A 21,658-nucleotide genomic window follows, 5' to 3' on the forward strand; every position below is an offset into this window, starting at 1 on the left:
GTTGCCTCTCTTGCTTCACCCTAGTCTTGGCCCTGTCTCAGGGATTGCTTTTCATGAGTTTAACAGAGTTCAAAGTAATAATTTAGGTCTAGCTGTACAGCCAAGGCCTGCCAGGACTGACTGTTGATTTCTGAACTAGGCTCAGAAATCAAGATTCCACAGTTCTAGTTTCCCCTGGGCCTTGACAGACAGGGTGAATGTTTAGGTGAGGCCTAAGAGGCAAGAAGACACTTTATACAGTTTCCCTGAGTGTGGCCACCTGACCTGGGCTATGAGGTGTGGATCATGGTCCTGGTGCCAGGCTACTCTGATGGTGTGCTGGCAACAGCCTAACCAGCAAGGGTGCATTTGGAGGCAGAGGAGGCCAGGATAATTCTACTTGTTTTAGTCTGCCCTTCTAGAAACTTCTGTCTGCTCCTCAGCCCTCTTCCTTTTCCTTTCCCTTCCCAAGTAGGTATCTGCAGGCCTGGGGCCTAGATCATGCTTTCTTCCCCAGTCCCAACCTCTGAGTTGGGACTAGGGCTCTTTTTGCCTCCCCACATAGACTGAAGTTCTCTGAAGGCAGGCACTATTTACCCTCCCCTGTGGAGGTGCACAAAGAGCCAAACACATGCAGACACTAAAGCCTTGTTGCCTGAGTGCAAGGGAGGGTAAAAAGGACTTAGACAATGGATCCTTCCAGAATGTACCTCTTTCTGCAGTTCAGCCATATGCTTGGCATCAGAGAAGCCCTTCTGTCCTCCTATTCCATCCTGTGGAAGACAAATACCATACCTATTGGAATAGGCTTTCCATCTCCAGTTTCTGCAGGCATCCACCAGCTATCTTGTCACAATTTTCGGGGCCTGGACAAGGGCTATGGGCCAGAAGTACCTGCAATCAGACTGAAGCTCTATGGGGCACGTGCCCCTAGGGCAAGGAGAGGCCCAGGAGGGCCTACGCCAGCCTAATGCGTAATGCCCATGGAGACCTGATGCTGAACATCCAAGAAGCTTGGGTGACATTTGCTTCTTTGAGGCGCTTCTTCATTTAAGAGATGTATACCATGCCTCTATTTTGTGCTAGTTCTGGGCTGTGAGCTAAGGAGGCAGAGGGGAAGTCAGACAAGGTGCTTGCCCTTGAGAAGCTCTCACTTAAAGGAAGGGGGTGGAGAGCTGGGAGATGTTCAGCCACCAGAAACAGTCCCTCCCTGCCAGCCTGCAGGGCTGTGGCTACTGACGGGCATACATCAGTGAAAAGAGTACTGGTTTGAGGGGTTTTTCCTGAACCCCTTACCCATAAAGGGGACTCTGGCCCTAGGAAATACCACAGACCCTGGTTTTATAAACTCAGTAATACAAGGGGCAAAGAGGTCTAAGAGGTCTGCAAAGCTGCCATCAAGCTCCTAGGCACATCAGGGGCTAGCAGGCACCACACAACACCTGTATATCAGGAACTCTAACTAGAAGCCCAGTGAGCCCTGCTCTCGGGGAGCCTAAGGCTCTGGTCGGGGTGGTTGGGAGGCAGATTAGATGTCAGTGAAAGCTTTCAGAGTCCCTCAGAAGGCAGGCCTGCTAGCCTTAACTCTACCCTCACCCACTGAAGCTGGGCCTCCTCCCTGGGTCTGGTCAGGAAGGGCTCTCTGGATTGGCTGAAGTGGCTGTGTCTCCTCCATGGGTAGCCTGGGGTACACAGCAGAGGGCTGAGTTTCTGGGTGGCTGGAGATGCTAACTAAAACCTCGGCAGTTCAAATCCATCACCTGCTCCCTGGAAACGCTATGGGGCAGTTCTACTCTGTCCTGTAGCATCACTATGAGTTGGAATCGACTCGACGGCAATGGGTTTTTGGTTTTGGGGGTTGGGCACTTGTGAGGTAGCAAACCTGCTGTGTTGGTAGTGGTGCTGTGGCTTGGCTGATCTCCAGGACTCCTGCCCGGGAAGCACGCATGGAGTCCCTCTTCAGCTTCCTTCGCTCCCGCTCCACCTGCCCAGACGTCAGTGAGAAATCAGGGCTTGGTTTGGCTCTGGGGCTGAAGCAGAGCTGTCTATCTCAAGAAAGGGGACCAGTGCATGGGGTGAGAGTGGCTGTGAGAGGACAGCAGCCACAGGAACCTAAACTGCTGGGCTGAGGAGAGCACCTGCTAGGGCAGCCCTGAGTGCAAAGAGTTGCTCCTGGGGTGGAGGTCCTCAAGGGGGAGGTCACTCTCTCAAGGTCAAGTGTGCAACAGTCGGCACGCTTCTACTGTAGTAAATATCTTAGGCTTTGTGGGCCAGACGATCTCTGTGCAACTATTCAACTCTGCTATTGTAGCAGGACAACAACCATAGACAACACATAAATGAATGGGCATAGCTGGATTCCAATAAAACTTTATTTTCAAAAACAAGCAGTGGCCTGGATTTGGCCTGTGGGCCGTAGTTTGCTGACTCTTGATCTAAAGGTTGCGAGAAGTGGAGATGCATGCCCACCCCTGAGGAGGGAGCTGGGGACAGCGGAAGTTGCTCACCTGTTCTAAGGTGGTCCGAAGCTGGACGTTGTGGCGCTGCAGCCTGCTCCGGTCAATCTCCAGCTGTGCCACTGCTTGCTGTAGGTGCTCAAGCCTTTGTCTCTGCTTCTCCTCTATCCCAGGACTAGGCTTAGCCTCCACTCCTGAGACCTGTGGGGAACCTGTGACTCTCACCTGGGCAGCCCCTCAGATAGGTGGGGAGCAGAGAGGACATAGGGAAAATCTGGCAGGTCTGGGCTTAAGGGATGCAACTCCCAAGGGAAGGGGATAAGCTCCTGGATAGGAGCTCCCTCCTGGGCCATCTGTTCCCACAGGGCCCTAGCTCACCACTCCTGGCTGTATAGTCTGCTCTCCTCTGGGCCCTGGCTCGGCTCTTCCGGCTGGGCCTGGGCTGTGTAGCCGTTCCTTCTCCAGAGCCTGTCTGGTGAGGTCCAACTCATCCTGGGTATCAAGGTGTGGAACAAAATCACACCGTGCCAATCTCATATCTAGGCCCCTCCTGCCCTCCATCCTTATAAAAGCCAGTTTACTCTTCTTATGAGGTTAGAATCTTATTTTTCCCAGGGCCTCTGAGCTATTCCAGTCCAGAACCTTCACTTCACAGATGGATAAAACAAAGATCAGAGAGGCATTTACCCAAAGGTACATGGTGAGCTAGTAAGTAAGCTAGGACTGGAAGCCCAGTCTGTTTAGATGTCCCATAACGCTAAGTGATAATTAAGTGCTCTGAGGTACTGTGGAGAGGGCATGGACTGTGGAGTCACACAGACCTGGGTGTTATGTCACCACTTACTGGCTAGGTGACCTCAGTGAAGACATGAGCTCTCGCCAAACCCCGACTTCCTTATTTGTAAAATGACTACATGCTCCATGAAGCACGGATCAAGTCTTAGGGGATTAAATTATTTGAATAAATGGAGAAACCTAATTTTATGTATTTTCTAGGCACCCTATGTTTCATAGATGGTAATGGACAAGAAAAGAGACAGACAAAAGAAAAATAAGTGTACGTGTGTGGGTGGATGCTGTTTGGGAGAGAAGAAGAGCTCAGTGGTTAAACAGGCTGGGTTCTGGAGTCAGGCTGCTGAAGTTTAATTCTAGTTCTACCATTTACCAGCTGTAAGGCCTTGGGTAAGTTACTTCTCTCAGTTTCCATTCCTCAACTGTAAAATGAGGCTAATACCAGTTCCTACTTTTCAGGGTTGTTGTGGAAGAAAGTGGCTGTACACAGTGGCTGGCATGTAAAATGCTTTAAAAAAAAAAAAAAAGGTACTACTATGATGAGGGGCTACATCTGAAAGACACCCTTGAATGCTTGGTGTGTGTGTGGGGGGTGCCACATTACTGAATGAACATTCACTACTCAGTAACCCAAAAGGGATAGGAAGTGCCCTATAAGAGGAGGTCTGGAAATAGGGTAGGTGTTCCACTTATTGATGGCTTCCTATGTCTCTAAGCTAAGCACTCTATATGTGTTATACTTCATACTCAGAACAACCCAATGGAGTTGGTGCTATCACATTCCTATTTTATAGATGAGAAAACCAGGGATCAGAGAAATGAACGCACTTACCCAGGGTCACACAGCTAATAAATTGCAGAACTGTAATTTCAAACCCAGGAACCCAGGAACTTGACTCCAAAGTTCATAAATTTAGTTCCTTCTCTAGACATTGCCCATTATCAAGAACAGAGCTTTGTGAGTTCCCAGAGAGTACCTGGGGGTTATGCGTCTGAGATGGGGGGGCCCTTTGGGGATCAGCCAAGGTCAAAGGACCAGGATATGAGTCAATTCCCCTGGAAAAATGCGCCGAGTTCCTCTTGACAAAAAAGGCAATGCCTATCTATGTCTATCAGTCATCCAAGCTTTCCCAATTGCCTACTCTGTACAGGTCTTGTGCTTAGTGCCGGGGTACAAAGATGACTAAGACATGGTCCCTGACCTTGAGGTTAAATGTTACACCCCAAGGTCCTATCCTAAGCCCATTTCCTTTCTCACTCAACGTTCTACCCAGAGGAACACATTTATTCCTAACTGCTGATGACTCCGAAGTCTGTCTCTAGACCAAAATCATCTTCGAACTCCAGACCATTTTTCAAATCTGCCTACTGGATGTCTTCCCTTGCACATACCACAGATGTCTCACTCCATTTCCAAACTGAACTCATCATCCTAGTCCTCTTTCCCAAACCTGCTTTTCCTCATCTCAGGGAACTGTACTATCCTCAAGCCAGCTAGTGCAGCCAGAAAGCTGGGTGTTGTCCTTGCCATCTTTTTGCCCTTTCTTTACTCCCCACAACCTCATGGCCAATCAATTGCCAGAAGTCCAATGAACCTCCTAAATCCACCCACGAGTCTCCATCCACACTCTTACTATCTTAGGTCACTACTGCGTCCCTGGACTTGTGTTACAGCCTCCTAGTTGGTCTCCCCAGATCTACTGTTGTCCCACACAGCAGTGGGAGTGAACCTTCTTCTGAATTGTGTATCTGATCATGTTGTCCCTGTCTCAAACCCTCCACCTGTTTCCCACTGGTCACCCAGGTTCCTCAGCATGACTTACAAGCCCTGAATGATGAGGCACCTGCTGTCCTTTCTTCTCTCGCCAACTCCCCCATCTATGTCCCAGGCAGCCTAAACCACCTATACAGACACTCCCTGCTCTCCCTCCTCCTTTTTCTTCTTGCCCAGAAAGCTCATCCCCCACGTGTGCTTGGCTAATTCCTTACTGGCTCCTTCAGATCTAATCTTAACTGCCACTTTTACCAGGACCCACCCCCAGGAGAGGTCAGGTGCCTTTCCAGCATACACACAGCATGCTGCACTTCCCTTCCCATCACACTGCATTATAACTGCTTATCTGCCAGACAGTAAACTCTGTTACGGCAGGACTAGCACAGTATCCAAGTTCCATTTATACTGCAGTGCCCCTGATCTCAGCCTTCTCATCCCTCTAAGGTGCCACGAGGCTCACAGTAGCAGCAGCCCTTGAGCTTGGCTAGATGGGTTCTCCCCACCGCCCTTACAATCCTGCAGTGACTTACCTGCAGCTTCTGCTGCTCTGAGTCCCGCTCCAGGACAGAGGATTGTAGAAACATGGCCACCTCCTGCAGACTGCTGATACTGGCCTTGCTCTGGGCCAGGGACAGTGCCAAGTCCTGGGCCTTCTCCCTCCACTCGATCTCCCTGGCCTCTGTCTGCTTCAGGGCTCCCTGTAGCCGCTCCAGTTCTTGCTGCATCTTGGATCCTAAAGAATCAAATGTTGGAGAGGACTTCTCCACTGGGGAGGCTTTGTGGCTTTGGGGTGAATCCTTCGGGTTCCTTCTTTGCTGGGCTTCTCTCAGCTCCAAGATCTCCTCTTCCTTTTGGGCTAGCGTCAGCTGGAGCTCCCTTAGATTCTCACGAAGCTCCCTCATCTCTTCCTTCCCCTGCCCTCCCTGGATCACATCCTCTCCCTCCCTCTGGGCCAGAAACGTCTCAAGCAGCCGCCCCTGTTCCTTCTGATGTCTCAGCTCTTCATCTCTCTGGGCAAGTGCCTGCTGGAGCTGCTGCATGGCCTCCTGGTGTCGGAGATCCTGGTCCTGGATCTCACCTTCCCGCATCCTCAGGGCCTCCTCCAGCTGCCGGGTTTGCACTTGGCAGAAGTCCAGTGTAGCCTGCAGGGTGGCAGTGCTGGCCTCCAGGCTGCGGTTCAACTCTGTCTGCCCAAGAAGATGCTGCTCTTTCTCCTGCAGGGCAGCCTGTGCCTTGCTGAGGGCCTCCTGGAGGGCCTCCGCCTGGTCCCGGGCAGCCTCCTCCCGATGCTGGCAGGACTGGTTATCTGCTCGCAGGGCCTCCAGCTCCTGGTCCCGTTCCTTGAGCACTGCCTCTGCCTGCAGCCAGCTGTCCTGCAGGGCCCTGGCCTCTGCCTCATGCTTCTGTGCCCACTCAGCACACTGCTGCTGGAGGGCCAACAGGGCTTTCTCCTGCTCCCGAGACTCGGCCCTCACATCACCCAACACCTCCTCCAGGGCCTGTACCCGCTGTCCCTCCACTGCCAGCTCTTCCTGGAGCCTTCGCACCTGTTCCTTGTGGTCTTCAAGCTCCTCCTGGCGCTCCTTCAGTGCCACATGGGCCTGCTCCAGGGCTCCCTGCAATGTGCGTGCCTGCTCCTTCACACTCTCCTCTTGTCCCTGGGCCTGCCGCTGTTCCTGCTGCAGGGCCTCCACCTCCTGGTTTCTCTGAACCAGGGTCCTCTGGGCCTTTTCCAGCTGACCCTGAAGTGATTGCTCTTTCAGTTGCCCCTGTTCCCTGGCTTCCTGCAGATGCCGCTGCAGGACCACCGCCTCCTGCTCCCGCTGTGTCAGGAGCAGGCTGGCCTCACCCACCTTCCTGTGTAGGCCCTGGAGCTGCTGCTCCAGCTGGTCCTTGTGCTCCTGAAGTTCCTGGATCCGCTCCTGCTGGCATTCCACCTCCTTCTCCTTGTCGCGCAGGATCAACTTCATGTGCTCAAGGCTCCCGCGCTGTGCCTTACTCTGGCCCTTCCCTTCCTCTGCCCGCTCCTGCGTGTGCGGCCTCTGAAAGGCCAGCTCCCGGCCCCGCTCCCTCAAGGACAGCTTGATCTGTTCCAGGTCCTCCTCCAGGATCTTGGTCTGCCGTGTCCTCTGATCTTCTAGGACCTGAATCCTCTCCTTCTGGAGCCTCATCTCCTGGTCCCTCCTCTCAAGATCCTGGGTCAGATGCTCCTTCTGTCTCTGTAGCTCCTCGATTTGTTCTTGCTGGCACTTCACCTCCTGGTCCCTCTCCTGGAGCTCCCCTGCCAGAAGGGTGTTGTGGCTCTCCAGCTCCCGGATCTGGCTGCTTTGGGCCTGCAGCTCCTGGCCCCTTTCCTCCAGGTCCAGTGTCATGTGGGTCAGAGTCACCCTCTGCACTTCCCTCTGGCCCTCCAGCTCCTCAATTGCCTTTTGTTGGCACTCCATTTTGTGATGGTTTTCCTCTAGTTCCAGGGCCAGGCATTCCAGGGTAACCAACTGCTTTTTCAGATCCTGAATCTGGCCTCTCTGGGACTCAATCACTTGGGTCTTCTTCTCAAGTTCTAGAAGCTGATGCTCTAAGATGTTCCGCTGAGTCTCCTGGTCCTTCTCGAGCTCTTTGATCTGCTCCCTCTGCACAGACAGCTTTTGCTCTCGCTCTTGGACAGCCATGGGCAGATGCTCTAAAACAGACCTACACTTCTCTAGCTCCTGAATCTGTTCTTGTTGCAGATCCACCTCTTGGTTCCTCTTTTTTAGGTCCAGAGACAGCACTTCCAGAGCAGCCTTCTGCATTTCCCGTTGAGTCTCCAGTTCCTGGATTTTCCCCCGTAAAGTCTCCACCTCTTCTTCTCTTTTAGATACAGCCTGGGCCAGGAGGGCCAGATTCTCCTGCAAAGCCTTCCCCTGGGCCACCTTCAGCTCGCCCTGCTCTTGCAGAGCCTGGGCTCTCTCACGTTCACTCTCCACCTCCTCATTTTTCAGTTTCAGGGCTGAGCGGGCAGTTCTCAGGTCTTCTTCCAGGACTTCAGCAGCACTTGCTTGAGCTCTGGCTTCTGTGATAGATGCTTGCAGACGTTCCACCTGGGCTGTCAGGTTCTCCTTGGCTGCCTGAAGTAGCTCTCGCTCATTCTGGAAAACAAGATGCAAAACCACCTTAGTCTACCCTTTCCTGATACTGTTACTCCAATGCAGGCCCTTCCCACTGTTACTCTGTGGTACCAGCAGTGACAAAAGCTTGGGCAAAAAGATCTGATGCATTTCATTTAAGCTGGAACTGAAAAAGAACATTCCTACCACATCCCAAGGGAGAAAACCTGGTGCAAATGAGCCATCCCCCACTCTGATCCTTCAGGGCAGGGACAAAAAATCTCCACCTCAACTTAGAAAAAGTAATTGAAGGAGGACTCACTGGGGCCTTAATAATGGTCCTCAGGGTGCTCCTGTCCGGAGGAGAGATGAGAAGGCAGAGAGGGACAGAAGCTGGTTGAATGGACATGGGAAATCTGGGGTGGAAAGGAGGAGTGTGCTGTCACAGTACAGGGAGAGCAACTAGGGTCACATAACAATGTGTGTATAAATTTTTGTATGCAAAACTAACTTGAATTGTAAACTTTCACTTAAAGCACAATAAAATAATACAAACATTAAAAAGAAAGAAAAGAAAATAGAGAATAATGCGCCTCAGGGACATGGGGACAGCCACAAGAACCGCGACACTTGGTGGAGGAAATTGGGCACTGCATACGAATGGGGCATGACTATAGGCCAAGGTGGGCCTGGGAGCTAGAACCTTGGGCCCTGAGGCAATCCCCTCTGCCAAACCAGCACCACTTTACCTGGGCTTCTATTCCCTGTAGCTCTGCTTGTTGTAGGCGACTCCGTAAGGATGCCACAGTTTCATGCAGTTCCCTCAGTTCAGATTCTAGGGATTTCTGTTTTCCTTCCCACTCGGATTTCTCTTTGGGAAAAGGAGAGGCAGTGAAGCAAGGCCCATAATCATGATTGGGGGTGGGGGAAAAGAGAGATGTGGAGGCAGATGGAGGATGGGGAAACAGACTCAAAGGGGAAGAGGGCCAAGAAGGGGAGAATTACATCCAGTTTCATAGAGACATCTCCCATGTGCCAGCTGCTTCTATTTGTCTAGGCTCCCTGCTGCTTCCAGACCCAGCACTGCCTGATAATCATCCTAAAACTTCCTCATCTGGACACATACAGATCCTCAACCCTGGGCACCAGAGTTGAGCAAGATGACACTGGAGGTCCCTTTCAGCCCCCAACTCTGTGATTCTGCCGAGGTTCCTAGAGCCATGGGTTGCTCTGTTAGCTGCCCTCCATTCCTGGAACGTGCACTATGTTGTCAACTATGTCCTCAAAATGATTAGTCTTTGATGAATGAATAGCCAGCTCTATTTGTGTGGCTCTTAGGGAGCCCTCTGGGACATTCTCAAAGCCTACACTCACTCCCCAAGTTGTCCTCTTCTCTTCTGCAGTAGAGCTTTGAGCCTCAAGACCCTCTCCTCTCCTTTCCAAGCAGTCACCACTCCTTCCAGCCCTGGGCTGTGGCACAGATATATTCTCCCATATTCCCCCTCCTTGCTATCTCCCAAACAAGCCTATAATCCTTCTGCCATCAAAGGCTAATCATTTTGAGGACATAGTTGGAGATGATAAAAATAAGTTACCTGGACAAACAACAAAAGACACAAAATTTTATTGTGTTCTCATAGCCATGATCCTGGGTTTTCAATTTTCTACCTCCTCCAGAGACAGAAAATGGAAGTCCGGCCAGCTCCTCCTCTCAGTGCACCAAATCTGTATGCCCTAATCCCTTCCTCCAGGATAGCCCTCAAAGGTCAAGCAAAGCAGAAAAACAGCTAAAGGGGGTCATCACCCTTCTCGAGATGCCTCCAGGTGCCTTCTCACACACAGTTGTGGGTAAACAGTAGAAAGAGTGGCTGGTAGGCCAGCTCCCGCCACTTTTGGACTTCCCACTTTTCTCTCTCTTCCCTCCAAGTCCCCCTTCCTGCTTTGAGCTTCTCACCTTCCTGGCTCTGGGAGAGCTGGCTCTGTAGCTCCCGCAACTCTGTGTGGACCTGGTTCTTCTCAGCCTCAGTAACAGTTAGACACTGTTCCAGCTTCTGGGCCTGATCCCTCAGATTATCCTGGGAAAGAAAGGGCCAGATAAACTCAAGTTCCTCCTCTTCCACAAACCTGTCCCAGTCCCAGGCTCAAGCTCTCTCCTCATTCTCACCCTCTGTGGTGGTCTGCCATCATGGACCTACTCCCAGGCTGCTGGGTTGTTACAGAACCCTCTAGCTCCCTAAAGTGATAACAGGCTCTGCTCTAAATGGCTGGAGGCGAGAATCTCCTTCTGTCAAGCCTATGTCTTTTGAAACTGAACTCCTGATTAAAGTCCTAGCCTAAGGGTCTTCTCTTTCCTCCCTGAACCCTGACTTAGTCCATAGGTCGCCTCTTCCTTCCTGAATTCCCTCCTGAGTCAGAATGAATTGCCCCTTCCTCCTAGTTCCAACAGTGCAACAGTTGCAGCTACTATTGATCTTATTAATTCTGCCTTACATGGAATGCAGTTTGGTTTCTCAGCCATGTCACAAGCCATTCTTAAGGGCAGAGATCAGGTCCTTCTCCTTTTGTGTACCCAGCTCAGAGTGGCTGGCATATTGGTGGCGCCCAGTTTTTATTAACTGATAGGTTCACTGTGAGGTGGAATTTGTGGGACATTTAGCTTAGCTGTAGGCCTAGAATGTTCCTGTAAATGGCAACCTCAAATGTCATGGCCCCCAACGTGTCAGGTTTTTCTTGGAGGTTTTGGTATTAAGGATAATCCATGGCTGAGATGAAAATATGTTGTAACACAATACCACATACCTGTAAGGGTTTTATAGCTTACAGAGCTCATTCAAGTCCCTCACTCATTTAGTCCTCACAACTACCCTGTAAGGCAGGTCTTATTTGCCCTACTTTACAAATGAAACCAAGGCTCAGAAAATCCAAATCTTTTTTCATGACTGCCAGGTAGTAAGTGGTAGAGGTGGAACTGATCCCAACTTGATCTCAGGAGTAAAACACGTCAAACTGCTTCAGAGTCTTTTTCTCAAGCCTTAGGTGGAGGCAAAGAGTCAGGAAAGGGGAGCAGAGAAACCTACCCGGGCCTGTCGAGTCTTCCACAGGTCTTGGTGAAGCTTGTGGAGGGCAGATGCCACTGCCTCAGCTGAGAGAGCAGTCAGGAGGGGCTCTCCTTTAAAGAGGCTGCTAACTTCATTCTGGTCTGAAAAAATGAGGAACAACCTCTTGACCTGGCTGCCCCTATGAAAAGAAACAGCCATAGCTCCCAGACATACCTTGGCCTTGCCACTGATCCCTCCTCTCCTCAAAGAACCCCTTCTTAGCAGTTCGTTCACGTATTTTCTGCATACCTATGTGCCAGCATGGTGCTGGGCACTAGGCAATGGCAGTTATCATTTGTCAGGCGTTTAGTAGGTGCCACGAACTCTGTGAGCTAGTTTACATCTATAATCTCATTAGCTCCTCAGAAAGGTACTGAGATTAGGTACTTATATTGTTGTTGTTGGTTGCCATCGAGCTGATTCTGATTCATGGCAACCCCATGTGTGCAGAGTAGAACTGCTCCACAGGGTTTTCAAGGCTGTGACCTTTAGGAAGCAGATCACTAGGTCTGTCTTTTGAGGTACTTATGGGTGCGTTTGAACCGCCAACCTTTCGGCTAGTAGTCAACTGTTTAACTGTTTTGTTAGTGCCATGCAGGGACTCCTGGGACTTTTAATATTCTCATTTTATAGTTGAAGAAAATCAAGCTCAGAGAGGATAGGTGACTTGTACAAGGACACACAGCTATCAAACGGCAGACCTGGCATTCACTCAGAATGAATTCCAGAGTCTGTGGCCTGAACCTTGGTGCAGCCTTGCCTAAGGGACTGCATTCCTCTTCCCTCTCCCCTGGGAGCTGGGCCTGACCCAAAGGGCTGAGTTCTTGGGTGGCTGCCTCACCTGGCTCAGGGCCCCAGAGGGAGGGAGCAGAGTCTCCCCCACCACTCAGCTCAGGCCTGTTCTCACAAACAGGCCCCAGGCTCTGCTGCAGGACAGAATAGAGGCTGGCCAGCTGGGCCTGGGCATGGTGCCCGGGCCGCTGCTCTGCCGCCAGCGCCTCCAGCTGGCTCTCCGCGCTTCGCAGTCGCAGCTGGAGTTGGGCTCCCTTGGCTTCCTGGGCCCACAAGGAAGCTCGCAGCTGCTGCTCCGTGACCCGGGATACCTCCAGCTCCTCCAGCAGCTGTGCTTCCTGGGCCAGAAAGTCAGCCTCCTTTTCCTTCACCTCCTGCCTCAGTAACTCCACCTGCCAGGGAGGATGTGCAGTCACTGTGTGCAGGGAAGAGGTGCCTTTTTCTCCCAAGCCGGACCCTACTCAATCCCTGTGCAAAGCTTGATCATGGCTGGAGGGATTTCAGCAGGCTCAGCTCTCCAGCAGGTAGGCAGGGCTCTGAAATGAGTATCAGCCTAGATCTGACACCGAGTAGGTAGATGCCTATCTACTGATTGGCCTTCCCGTGATTCCCGACACATGGGCCCAGGCTACAGAATGGGCTTCTGCTCCGGTTCCTCTGGCAAATATGACAGCTCTCTGCTAGGATTAGAACTCTGCTCTGACACTTGACGCTGACCAGTCACAGTAACAATGGCTGCCATTTACTGAATGCTTACTGTGTTCCTGACACTTAAGGTCTACCATCTCATCGTCTCCTCATATTCCTATAATGGTTAGGATTGTCACCCCTATTTTATGGGTGAAGAAACTGATGCCCACACAAATGGGAAGCAGTAGAGCTGGGAGTCAAACCCAGGATTATCTAACAACAGACTTGCATCCTTAACTGCTGCAACCTACTGTCTAATTCTTACTCTCCTCCCCTCCCCCTCCCAACTCCATCTTTCTTCTGGGGTCTGGGGTCCTGCTGTTGAGCAGACTGAGGCCCTGGAAGATCCACTTACTGCTGCCTACCTTCCTGGCATAGTACTCATCGCTCAATTCCCCCTGCTACATCTTGCCAATCAGACTAAGAGCGCTTAGATGTGGCTGTGCGTGAAGCCGGCTCACGTGTGCCCCTCCCCCTTGGGCACTATGTTCTAGGGTGTCAAGTTCCCAATGCCAAGGGGTCATTCGCATCTCTGGATCACGTCCCCAAGCCCCCACCCTGCCCAGTCCTGGCTGCCCCCTCCTGCCAGGGCTACTGAGGTCACAGCCTACTCTGTAATATGGAACAAGACAAGGGGCCTCTCAGTGAGGGGGCTCTGAACAATCATCCTGACACTCCTGGACAGGCTTCCACCAAGGAAGCAGGGCTCATAACCAGGGCGGGAAGTACCTGGGCACTGAGCTCTTTCTGCCCTCCCCGGGCCTCCTGCATGTCCTGGCGCAAAGAGCTCAGCTCTTGTTGTCGAGCAGAGTCAGCTTCTTGCAAGACAAGGAGTCTCTGTTCCTTTTCCACCAGTGATTGAGTCAGGCTAAAACGAGAGGTGTCAGGGGGCTGGGCCACTCTCTCAGAGAACGAAGACTATGTTTCATCTGTTTTCTAAACACAGCATTAGTTATTCAGATAGAAACAGTAATGATAATGATTATAGTGTAACAATAACAGCTACCATCTATTGAGCACCTACTGAGTGCCAAGCACTGCCCTAGATACTTCATGCATATGACACTTCATTTTAATGACCTGACTTATTCTTCTCTGGCAAATTCCAGATATATCTATACAAGGACCTCAAACTCAAAATGTCCAAAACTTCCCATCCCCTTTGTACTTCCCCTCATCCGCAATCATCTCCTTCTACTATGCTCCCTAGCTAAGTGAATGGCAACTCTATCCACCCAGTGCCCCAAGCTAGAAACTTTGGCCATATCAGAGTTCTTCCTTCATTCCATCCACTTCCAGTCTGTGACTAAATATTAACTGATTCTAACTCCCTTATAACGTCCCTGATGCCCATCCTTTCCTCCCCATCCCCACTACCCCCATCCTGGTTCAGCCTTAGCGTCTCTCATCCCGACAACTGTACTAGCCTCCTAACTTGTCTTCCTGACTCTAGTTTCATCAGCAAAGGGGTCTGTCCCTTCTCAGACTCCTACAGCACTGAGAATATGTGCTGCTCCTCATTCTGAATGGTCTCATATTGGTCCTGATGCTTCATGTCATTACTATTCCTCTGACACATCATAAATTGGCTCATGTCAACTTCCCTGCTTAAAATCCTCCAATGCTATCCCATCAAACTTAAACTGCAAACTCCTTGCTAAGGCCTACAAAATCCTGAACGATATGGCACTTGTCTGGCTCATGCCACTCTCTCCTCATGCACTGTGCTCCAGTCATGCCACACTCTTTCAGTTGGACCAAACACCCAAGCACCTGCCTCAGGGCTTTTGGGAATGGGTGGCTCCATTTCACTCTCAGTGTTCAGTTTAAATGCAACCTCCTGAGAAAGACCCTCCCTAGTGACCTATCTAAAGTCAGTCTCCTCTCTCTTATTTCTATTTCAGCACCCTGTTTCTCTCTTCCACACCATGTATCGTAAACTGTAATCATTTATTTGGGGGATTATCTGATTAATGTCTTCCCCACAAACCTATAAACTCTATTGAGGTAGGGACCACACTGTGTCCCCAGCTCCTGGGACAGTGCCTGGTATGTAATTGGTACTCTCTAAATATTTATGAAATGAATGGAGTATAAGCTGTGAAGACAGGGACTGTCCTGTCCACACAGTATATATACAGACCAGACCTGGAGACTTGAAAGGTTCAAAAAATCCATGCTAGATGACCTGAGTAAAGAAGTGTCAACCACATGGTGATCAATGTAGATAGACAGGCAGAAGTCAACCCCACGGCCTATCTAGCCTACCTGGCTTTCTCTCTCTCCAGCTCCTTCTGAATCTGGCTATACTCTTGGGCCTCTCTTAGCTTCTCCTGAACCTCCTGCTCCATCAGCCTCCAGGAGTCATCCTTGACAATGAGCTGAGACTTTAAGTCCTCCACCTGGAAAGTTAAGGGTATGAAGACTAAGATAACAGGGTAGGGGGCCAGTGGAAGAGTGCTTCTCACCTAGGGCTTTAGGGCCCTTTGAGGCCTACCACAGTCACTGGCCCATTTCCAATGCTCTGGAGTCTCCACCAATCCCTCTGGCTGTCCTTAGTCATACCCCTCCCCAACATCATCCAGCCTAGTCATCTGTCTCCCCAGCTCCACATACGCCGTATAAAGGCAGGCCTGAATAACAATACTGGCTGAATGGAACTATGCCCAAAGGCAAAGTGATGGTTGAGTGTTTGGTGACTGTATTTTTTAAAATAAAAGATCAGAATATTATTAATATAGGATTCTGAGAAGGAGAAGCAATTGAGTAGGAAAAACAATCTGATACATAAAAATATTAGATTTATGGGAAGGATGGGAAGAACAACTGAAACTAGGACTGTATGAGAAAACCTAAGTTCTGTGGTCACAACAGAGAAAGAGGTTACTGTTGCAGGGTTCTGAGCACCCTTCAAGAGTCCTGGAGGCGCAGTGGTTAAGCACTTGGCTGCTAACCAAAAGGTCAGCAGTTTGAATCCACTAGCCATTCTGAGGAAACCCCATGGGACAGTTCTACTCCGTCCTATAGGGTCACTATGAATGGGAATCGATTCAACAGCAACAGTTTTTTTTTTTTTTTGAGCACCCTTCAATGTTCCACTCAGTATTGTAGCCTACCCTTCCCCTCCCAAGCTCAGGCAGCAGGGCCACAGCTCCTCCTGGTCTACAGGAGATTGTGGAGAGCTGGCCATGCTGGGGAAGGGCTGTGGGGCTGGGTGGAGAGGAGAAGACCTGCTTCTGCAGGTCCATCTTATCCTGCAGCAGGGTGTTGCCCTCTGCTTTGACCGCAACAAGGTCATCTCTGTGCTGCTGGGCTGCCTCCTCCAGTTCCCGCTGGGCCTCCTGGAGCTGGGCCTGCAGCATCTCACTGGTCTCCTGCAGAGGGGGAGATATCAGTGAGTATAGGAAGGCTTCTCCTGGGACCTTGGTCTTGAAATCCTTGGTATATAAATACTGGCTTTTTAGCTGGCTTGGCAAAAGTTGAGGGAGGACCCAGCAACCCATCTTGTTTCCATGATGCCCCACCACCTCAAATGCCCTTAACTCCTTGCCTCATAGTCCTTTTCCTCTCTCACTAACAGCACTGGCTAACAACAACAACAACATAGAAATAGAAATTAGATTAGTGGTTACCTAGGGCTGGGGCTGGGGCAGGGGAGAAAATGGTAAGTGACTTCAGAAGTGACTTTTCCAAGTGTGATGTCCTTCTCCAGGGACTGGTCCTTCCTGCTAACATGTCCAAAGTATGTAAGATGAAGTCTCATCATCTTCTCTTTCAAGGAGGTGTCAAAATCTTTGCTGTTTCTATAGCTTTGCCCATTCTGGACATTTCATATAAATGGAATCATATAATATGTGATCTTTTGTGACTGGCTTCTTTCACTTAGCACAGTATTTTCAAGGTTTATCCATGTTGTAGCATGTAGCTGGCTTCTTTTTTAACCTTCAAGTCTCAGCTCAAATGTCGCTTTCTCAGTGGGGCCTTCTCTGACCATCTTGTCCAAAGTGACCTCTTTTGAATCACTTTCAATGATATCATCCTTTTTATTTCCTTCACAGCCCTATACAGCCTGTAATTATTTATTTTGCATCTGCTTGTTTTTATTGTTTCTGGCATAAGAATGCAAGTTCCCTGAGGGCAGGGACAGTGTCTGTCATGTTCCCTGTTGTGCCAGACATTTCTGTACCTATCATGTGTCAGCACCTTGCACAGGGCCAGGAGCGTAAGTGCCAAACAACTATTGTTTTTTTTTTTTAATTGTACTTTAGATGAAGGTTTACAGAACTAGTTTCTCATTAAACAGTTAGCACACATATTATTTTGTGACATTGGCTGCCAATCCCATGACATGTTCAACACTCTCTCCTTCTCGACCTTGGGTTCCCTATTACCAGCTCTCCTGTCCCGTTGCCTTCTCGTCCTTGCCCCTGGGCTCGTGTGCACATTTTGTCTCATTTTGTTTTATAGGCCTGTCTGATCTTTGAATGAAGAGTGATCCTTAGGAGTGACTTCACTGCTGAGCTAAAAGGGTGTCCAGGGGCCATACCCTCAGAGTTTCTCCAGTCTCTGCTAGACCACTAAGTCTGGTCTTTTTTTTGGTGAGTTAGAATTTTGGTCTACATTTTTCTCCAGCTCTGTCTGGGACCCTCTATTGTGATCCCTGTCAGAGCAGTCGGTTGTGGTAGCCGGGCACCATCTAGTTGTGCTGGACTCAGTCTGGTGGAGGCTGTAGTACTTGTGGTCCATTAGTCCTCTGGACTTATCTTTCCCTTGTGATTTGATTTTCTTCATTCTTCCTTGCTCCAGACTGGGTGAGACCAGTGGAGTATCTCAGATGGTCACTCACAAGCCTTTAACACCCCAGATGCTACTCACCAAAGTAGAATGTAGAACATTTTCTTTATAAACTATTTTATGCCAGTTGAGCCAGATATTCCCTGAGACCATGGCCCCCACAGCCCTCAGCCCAGTAATTTGGTCCCTCAGGGAGTTTGGCTGTATCTATGGTGCTGCCATGACCTTGCCTTGGACAAGCCGTGTTGGCTTCCCTAGCACAACTACTTATTGTTGAATGAGCAAATGAATGCTCCTTCTTCTTCCTTGCCACAGGGCCAACCTCCATACCTGCTCCTTCAGCTTCTGAACCTTCATGTCCTGCCTCAGTCGTTCCAGTTGTTGGCTGGCATCTGCCAGCTCCTTCTGGGTCTGCAGCAGTGTCTCCAGCAGGGACACTCTCTCCTTCTCCGTCTCGAGCCGCATCTGTGGAGGGGCAGGAAGGGCAAGGGCTTGTTGGGTCAGGGTTATCATGATCATCCCCAAGCACACTGCAGCTGCACTAGGACTCTTGTGGCAAATGGGGTGGGGGCTGAGGGTGAAGGAAGGTCTGAACCTACTGATGCAGAACCAGGAAGTGCAAAGACTGACACTGGTTTATAAGCAGACAGGAAGTGGTAAATATGAGCCCTCCCTCAGGAAGTAGGACATGCTACAGGTCCTGCAGCTAACGGTGCTCATCACCCTGCTCACTGGTAGCAGAGTGGGTAGCTCTACCCTCCTCTGGGAGCCCCTCTGCCACAGCACTTCTGGAAGTGGAAAAGGAAGTGTCCAAAGGTCGGGGGATCATAGACTGGACATGCAGCTCCAGCCCTCGGGGCTATCCACCTGGCACAGGGCACTCTCAGCCTGGGCCCGTTCTTCCTCCTTCTGCAACCGGATGGCCTCGGTTTCTGCCTGCTGCTCCCTCAGTCTCGTTTCCAGTTCCATTTTCTCCCTCTTTACGACCTCCACAGTCTTATCCAGCTCCTGCTGGTGCCAGGAGCGCTCTTTCTCCTGGTCACATGAAGGAAACACTTGTTAGAACCAGAACGGCAAGAAGAGGCAGAAAGAGAACTGGATTGGAATAGTTATGTGACCTTGATATGTCTCTAAGCCTCTTTCCTCATCTGCAGAATGAGGCTAATAATCCCTGTGTTATCTATCTCACCAGATTTTTTAAGAATCAAATGATATTTATAAAAAATCAAATGATATAATACATGTAAAAGTGCTTTCTAAAGTGCAGTTATCCCTAACTTAAGCTACGAATATCTCTTTTTCTTTCTAATTCTGCTTTAAGTGAAAGTTTACAGTTCAAGACAGTTTCTCATACAAAACTTAATATATACATTGCTATGTGACCCTAGCTACTCTCCCTATAATGTGACAGCCCACTCCTCCTTTCCACCCTGGATTTCTGTGTCCATTCAACCAGCTCCTATCTTTTTTGCCTTCTCATCTCGCCTCCGGACAGGAGCTACCCATTTAGTCTCATGTGTCTACCTAAGCTAAGAAGCACACTCTTCACGAGTATCATTTTATGTCCCATAGTCCAGTCTTATCTTTGCCTGAAAAGTTGGCAAATGGTTTCAATTCCGGGCTAACAGAGAGTCCAGGGGCCATGTCTTCTGGGGTCCCTTCAGTCTCAGTCAGACCATTAAGTCTAGTCTTTTTACTAGAATTTGAGTTCTGCGCCCCACTTTTCTCCTGTTCCATTGGGGACTCTGTTGTCAGGGGGTGGGTCACTGGTGGTAGCCAAGCACCATCTCATTCTTCTGGTCTCAGGCTGATGGAGTCTCTGGTTTATGTGGCCCTTTCTGTCTCTTGGGCTAATATTTTCCTTGTGTCTTTGGTGTTCTTTATTCTCCTTTGCTCCAGGAGGGTTAGGACCAACTGATGCATCTTAGATGGCCGCTCGCTAGCTTTTAAGACCCCAGATGCCACACACCAAAATGGGATGCAGAACGTTTTCTTAATAAACTTTGTTATGCCAATTGACCTAGATGTCCCTTGAAACCCAGACTCCTGCCCCTGCTACTCTGTCCCTCGAAGTGTTTGGTTGTATTCAGGAAAATTTATTAGCTTTTGGTTTAGGCCAGTTGTGCTGACTTCCCCTGTACTGTGTGCTGTCCTTCCCTTCACCTAAGATAATTCTTATCTACTATTTAGTTAGTGAATACCCCTCTCCCTCCCTCCCCACCCTCATAACCATCAAAGAATGTTTTCTCCTGTGTTTAAACCATTTCTTGAGTTCTTATAATAGTGGTCTCATATAGTATCTGTCCTTTAGCGACTAATTTCACTCAGCATGCCTTCCAGATTCATCCATGTTATGAGATGTTCCACAGATTCACTGTTGTTCTTTATTGTTGCATAGTATTCCCTTGTGTGAATATACCATAATTTGTTTATCCATTCGCCCGCTGACAGGCACCTAGGTTGTTTCCATCTTTTTGTGAATATCTTTTATTTTAAAGCAACCACAACATGATCGATGGCTGTAACAATGAACTGAGGCAGCAGACCCTGGCTCTCTGTTGCCCAGGTGCAGAGTTGGCCTCCTAAAAAACCAGGCCTAGCCTAGCTAGGGAGTCCCTGAATGGTGAAAACAGTTAACGTGCTTGGCTGCTAGCCAAAAGGTTGAAGGTTCAAGTCCACCCAGAGGTGCCTCAGAAGAAAGGCCTGATGATCTACTTCTCCTCAAAAAATCAACCATTGAAAACCCTATGGAGCACAGTTCTACACTGATACACATGGGGTCGCCATGAGTCGGAATCGACTTGACGGCAATTGGGGCCTGGTTAGGATGTCTCCCTATATTATACAAGGGCATCAGGATGGGGGACCCTGGTTTTCCCAGAGGTCCACCAGTGATCAAGGCCTCCCTGACCTCCCAGACCAGTCTAGGTCCTTCTATTAGAGGCTCTTAGGACGGTGGTTAAGAGCTTGGGCTCTGGAGTTAGGCTGCCTAGGTTACAGCCTTTAATCCACCAATACTACTGTGACCTCAGTTTCTAAACATCTCGATGCCTCAGTTTTCTCATCTATAAAAATAGGCATAACAATAACGCTCTCCTAGGGTTGCAATGAGGATTGAGGTAATTCATGAAAGCACTTCAAACAGTGCTCCGCAGAGAAAGTACTCAGTGTATAATAGCTACCGTCATCATCACATTAGTATTTCTCTACACCTTTCCTTTAAAATGCATATAATTTTGTAGTTATACATTTATTGCAGTGGGCAAGTACGCTGCAAAAGACCTCTTTCAAGTGTTAAAAAGCAAAGATATCATCTGAAGACTACGGTGAACCTGAACCAAACCATGGTGTTTTCAGTCACCTCATATGCATTTGAAAGCTGGACAATGAATTAGGAAGATCGAAGAAGAATTGACACCTTTGAATTATGGTGCTGGCAAAGAATATTGACTATACCATGGGCTTCCAGAAGAATGAACAAATCTGTCTTGGAAAAAGTACAACCAGAATGCTCCTTAGAAGCAAGGATGGTGAGACTCCGTCTCACATACTTTGGACATGTTGTCAGGAGGGATCAGTCCCTGGAGAAGGACATCATGCTTGGTAAAGCAGAGGGTCAGTGAAAAAGAGGAAGACCCTCAAGGAGATGGACTGACACAGTGGCTGCAACAATGGGCTCAAACATAGCAACGATTGTAAGGATGGCACAGGACCGGGCAGTGTTTCATCCTGTTGTACACAGGGTTACTATGAGTCGGAAGCGACTTGAAGGCACCTAATAAAAACATTTATTTAATGGAGTGCTTCTAGTGTTTCACCCCTTTCCAGCATATCATCTTATGTAGCTTTTCCCCTACTTATGACACTCTGGCTACACTGGCCTCCTTTCAGTTCCTGAGCACACTAAGCTCTTTCACACCACCTGGAACACTGTTCCTTGGCCCCATCCCATCATTTCTTACATCTCAGCTTAACTGACACTTTTTTGGAGAAGGCCTCCCCAACCATGCAACTTGAAATAAATCCCCCTTGTTATTTTTTCTTATGATACCTAGTTCATTTTCTTCGTAGAACTTTTATAATTTATAATCCTTTACTCATTTATGTATTAACTCATCTAATACCTGTCTTTTCCCCAAACTGGAAGCTCTGTAAGGAGACGTATGTCTGGGTTACTCTCATTGTGTCCTCAACCTC

General features: G+C 49.4%; 1 protein-coding gene across 2 annotated transcripts in view; it reads right to left on the reverse strand.

The window, feature by feature from the left end:
* Nucleotides 1-21,658, reverse strand: part of CEP250 (centrosomal protein 250) — a 44,284-nt gene that overhangs the window by 3,614 nt on the left and 19,012 nt on the right. For both annotated transcript variants that reach the window (XM_004370580.2, XM_023725045.1), the window contains 14 exons: nucleotides 18,329-18,496; nucleotides 17,792-17,926; nucleotides 15,898-16,041; nucleotides 14,936-15,069; nucleotides 13,397-13,535; nucleotides 12,027-12,369; nucleotides 11,165-11,286; nucleotides 10,042-10,162; nucleotides 8,837-8,958; nucleotides 5,532-8,129; nucleotides 2,814-2,927; nucleotides 2,487-2,636; nucleotides 1,862-1,963; nucleotides 690-752 (listed from right to left, as the gene is read on the reverse strand). In XM_004370580.2, the coding sequence (XP_004370637.1) occupies nucleotides 690-752; nucleotides 1,862-1,963; nucleotides 2,487-2,636; nucleotides 2,814-2,927; nucleotides 5,532-8,129; nucleotides 8,837-8,958; nucleotides 10,042-10,162; nucleotides 11,165-11,286; nucleotides 12,027-12,369; nucleotides 13,397-13,535; nucleotides 14,936-15,069; nucleotides 15,898-16,041; nucleotides 17,792-17,926; nucleotides 18,329-18,496 (4,455 nt within the window). The remainder of the gene's footprint in view (nucleotides 1-689; nucleotides 753-1,861; nucleotides 1,964-2,486; nucleotides 2,637-2,813; nucleotides 2,928-5,531; nucleotides 8,130-8,836; nucleotides 8,959-10,041; nucleotides 10,163-11,164; nucleotides 11,287-12,026; nucleotides 12,370-13,396; nucleotides 13,536-14,935; nucleotides 15,070-15,897; nucleotides 16,042-17,791; nucleotides 17,927-18,328; nucleotides 18,497-21,658) is intronic.

The sequence above is a fragment of the Trichechus manatus genome, unplaced genomic scaffold (assembly GCF_000243295.1).
Source record: "Trichechus manatus latirostris isolate Lorelei unplaced genomic scaffold, TriManLat1.0 scaffold00008, whole genome shotgun sequence".
NCBI lineage: Eukaryota > Metazoa > Chordata > Mammalia > Sirenia > Trichechidae > Trichechus > Trichechus manatus.